Below are 4,202 nucleotides of genomic sequence, written 5' to 3' on the forward strand. Positions count from 1 at the left end.
ACCTGAACACTTCTTTGGAAAGGGATCAATCAGAAAAAAGGTCACAACAAAATGAAGAAAGCCAAAGGTTCATGTGGGATACCATCAAAAGGAATAACCTACATGTCATCTGAATTCCAGAACAGGAAGAGACAAATAAAACCACAGAGAAAACTGTCGAAGATTTGTTGGAAGAGAATTTTCCTGGTATGATGAAACATGAGGATATATCCATTCAGGAAATCCAACGAACCCCAAACAGGATAGACCCCAAAAGAAAATCACCCAGGCATATCATCATCAAATTTTTCTGCATGATTTCTGCTGAGAAATCCGAGCTTAGTCTTATTGGTTGCCCCTTGTAGGTAACTTTTTGTTTTTTCCATGCTGTTCTCATGATTCTTTGTCTTTGGTTTTGGTAAGCGGAAGAATGGATGACCAAACTATGGTCCATACACATAATGGAATGCTATGCAGCACTAAAGAATAATGTAGAGTCTGCAAAACACCGCATAATATGGATGAACTTGGAGGACATTATGCTGAGTGACATAAGTCAATCACAGAAGGACAAATATAGTATCAGTTCATTGTTGTTGAGAGTCAAAGAAAGGTTTATATATGGAGGGAAACTTTCTTTGTTAGTTGCCAGGAGTGGGAGGGAAGGAGAGGGAACACTGCAAAAAAAAAAAAAAAAAAAATGCATTGACCTGTGCCACTTTAGTTTTGTGTATTTCACTATACATAAATTATATTTCAATAAAATGCATTAAAAAGAAAAAGAAAAAAACACTTCTTAGCATCATGCACGGCGCACAGTAACTCGGTGAATGTTAGTGGCTGCTATGGTTTGATTTCTGTCTTCCAGCTGGTGTGCGAGTGCCTGGGGACAGAGACCATGCCTCCATTCCCAGGACCCTGGACTTTGCTTGTGATGCAGGCTATGTCATGAATATCCATGGCCAAAGAACGACTCCGTCTTACCTCACATTTGATGTTCACTTGCAGATTTGTCAGCAAGCGTTGGACTTTCTCTATGAATATGAGGTCCACGGACAGATTATGGAATTTACTTTCAAACTTACTGATGACATCATTGGCCTGTCGAGAGAGAAGAAAAGCAAAGGGAAGGTCTTAAGTTAGATTTTTTTTTTTTTTTTACTTTAGAAGTGGAGGTGGAAAGGCTTAAGTAATGGTTGAAAGGGGGCCTTGACCCTCCCATCCAACACTGAAAAAGGCCACCCACCACCTCACAGCCCAGTGTCCCGGGAGCCTAGCTGAGGGCTTCGGGCAGGGTCACCCACCTGGTCCAGGTATTCACTCTCCATTTTCTCCATGTTGGTCATGATTAGACTCTCAACAAACTCTATCCGGGAGCCTTCTTCCTCCAGCCTGTTACGCAGCGAGTCTATCTCTTCAGCAGAAAAGTTGCCTCCCTCCGAAAACAATCTGAAAATTATTTGGGAGAAATAAAAGCCACTGATGAGCCCTGAGAAGTACCCGCCTTTCCCAGATCCTGGGGTTGCCCAGGCTGCAGACTAACAGCTTCAGACCGTGGGAAAATGGATGCCGGCAACTCGGGTAAGGGAGCAGGAATCTATAAATGATGGACAGTGTCTACTTCTGCCAGTTGGTTGGATCAGGTATCCTGTCAGACCCCATGCAATAATCAATGCAGGGTGACATTTAGGTAAAAGCCATTTTCTCTGGGCATCAAAGTCAGAACTCGCAGAGCCCCAGATGAGCAGGGAGCCCTATGGAACCAGGGTGAGTGTGGAGATGGCTTTCAGCCTGGAGACTTCAATGGTGGCACAGGGAGAGAGACAGTGTAAGGCTGAAGCCCAGAGGACCAGACTTCTAGGAGATGGGGGAACTGGAAATAAATGCCATCAGATACCAGAGGCTGGTCCTTCTAGATCCAAAGACAAGGAGGGACAGCAGTTTGTCCCTGATAACTTATAACCACAAGCCACCCTTCAGAAACATTGCAAACAGAATCCATATTCTCTTGGGGGTTCTGAAGAACCACAAGCTGAGAATTCTAGATGGTCTGGGGAGGTAGGGACCCCAGCTGCCTGGCACGAGCAAACGAAACTCTCTCAGGAGGAACTTGGGCTAAGAGAATCGCACAGATAAAACTCCAAGGAAAACAAGCAGGGAAAAAATCACAAGGAAACTATGGTGTGGCAAATTCCATAGTGTGGCTTTTCTAGCCATAAGTCTTTGTAAACTCCATGGTGGAATTTGCTGTGAGCAACTGAGTAGCTCCTGAATGTTAAAGTCATCCACCTGGGGTATTTCTGTTGTGAGCAGCACAAAGTAATTTTCTGGGAAGTTTGCTCTATCGGGTGTATATAGAATTCTGACGTTGGTTGGATTGGTTGGTTTGAGCCACTGCCAGGCTCAAAAGGGGCCCTCCTAGAGGCAGAAGGAATTTCTCACTGCTGGCTGAGAGACACGAGAGACACACATTACTGAGAGATGCAAGAGACATGTACTGCTGACACCGAGAGACATACACTGCTGAGAGAGACTGAAGAGACTTGCCTGAGAGACAGCAGGCTGCGAGAGACAAGTGCATTTCTGAACTTGAACTGTAGCCTGTTGCTTCCCTAATAAACCCCATAACCTTGTGAGTTCTGTGTGGCCACTGCAGCGAATTACTGAATATAGCAGAGAGGTGGTGGGTGCTGTGGGAGGAATGGATGGTGAAAGGGTTGGAGGGAGGCAGCACGTCTGGCCCCGCAGGAATAGGCCTTGGGCTAGTGATATGATTCTGTCTTCTTCCTGTGGGGTTAGAGGAGGTCAAAAGATGTGGCCTCCCTGCCCCTTTGGCAGAAACAAAATGCCATGAGTGCAAATCAGTACAAAGGAGACAGAAACAGACCACAGAAACCTTAGATACTGGAATTATTAGGCACAGACTATACAGTAACTAAGATTAATATGGTGAAAGAAATAAAAGTGAAGTGTGAACAGACGAGAGCAAGCTGTTTTCAAACAGGATCAATGTAACTAGAAATGAGATCTGCAATAATTAAAATGAAAAACTCAGTGAATGAATTCATCAGGAGACTAAACCTAGCAAGGTGCTGATGTATAACTAAGGACAGCGTGGAGATGACAGCCAGATAAACTATGAGGGCAGGGTGCAGCAACGGGTGCGCTGTTGAATAAGCGGGGTACCCGTGGGCTGATGTGTGCTTACTTACATGTGAAACTGTTCACTGCCGATTAGTAAGTAAGCACACGTCAGCCCACACTTACCTGCACTCACTGGGCAGTATGACCCTGGCAGGGGTTGGAGATTGGAAGAGAGGCTTTGATTCTACAGGAAGGAGCTGTGGGGTTAGGAGAGATACCAGCCAGACTACAAACAAAATCCCTGATCTGGTGAAAAAATGTGAAAATGTTCACTACAGATTAGTTAGTAATTGCAACTAAGCCCGTGCTTCCCTTGCTTATTGGGTTACCAGACACTGTACAGCAAACTGAGGGAGACCCCTAACATGGTCAAATGACACTTCTCGTTTTCATTACTGTCCACAGTTTCTACAACAGGCACAGGCTATTTTTATCATTAGAAAGACCTCAACAAGTGTGAGATTTGCAGATACAACAGAGGGTGCTTACCGGAATGGCTGGTGGCAGTCTGCGTGCTTACTGGGGTCCCATCTCCATACAAAAACGACATGTTTTTGTTTATGAATTCACATAGATGGGCCCACAGAATACATATGTTTGGTGAGTGCATTTGGGAAGGAACTTGCACTTTGTTTTAATATAATTCTGGGTTTGATTATACTGCATTGAACATAAGATTTGTGATTTAAAAAATAATATAAGCTTGCAAAAAACAGACCCAGCAATGTCACAAACGTCAGAAACTAAACTCAGGATGATTTAAACTTAGGAGTGAGTCAAGATCACAGGGCAGAGCTGAAGCAGCAGGGCTGGGCCCCACGGCGCAGACTCGGCCCCGGGCCGGGCACAGCTCCCGCCCGCACCGCTCGGCCCTGGGCGCGGCGCCCACCTGCACTGCTTGATGAACTCGATGTTGGTGTAGCGCAGCTTGCCCAGGCTCTCCTCCAGGTACTGGCGGAAGCTGCGCAGGGACACCTGCACGACGTCAACGTAGCTCAGCAGCTCCCGGTGCAGCGTGCTGCTGAGCATGATCAGCCTGCGGGGCGTGGGAGGGGCGGGGCGGTGACCGGCCTGCGGGG

At 46.2% G+C, this 4,202-nt stretch overlaps 1 protein-coding gene across 1 annotated transcript in view; it reads right to left on the reverse strand.

Annotated features, from left to right (window-relative positions):
* Window positions 1-4,202, reverse strand: part of CCDC180 (coiled-coil domain containing 180) — a 64,486-nt gene that overhangs the window by 27,024 nt on the left and 33,260 nt on the right. The window contains 3 exon segments of the mRNA XM_007946991.2: window positions 964-1,080; window positions 1,284-1,428; window positions 4,013-4,159. Of these exon segments, the coding sequence (XP_007945182.2) occupies window positions 964-1,080; window positions 1,284-1,428; window positions 4,013-4,159 (409 nt within the window).

Source organism: Orycteropus afer, unplaced genomic scaffold, assembly GCF_000298275.1.
Source record: "Orycteropus afer afer isolate SDZICR_OR568_19922 unplaced genomic scaffold, OryAfe1.0 scaffold00174, whole genome shotgun sequence".
NCBI classification, from domain to species: Eukaryota; Metazoa; Chordata; class Mammalia; order Tubulidentata; family Orycteropodidae; genus Orycteropus; species Orycteropus afer.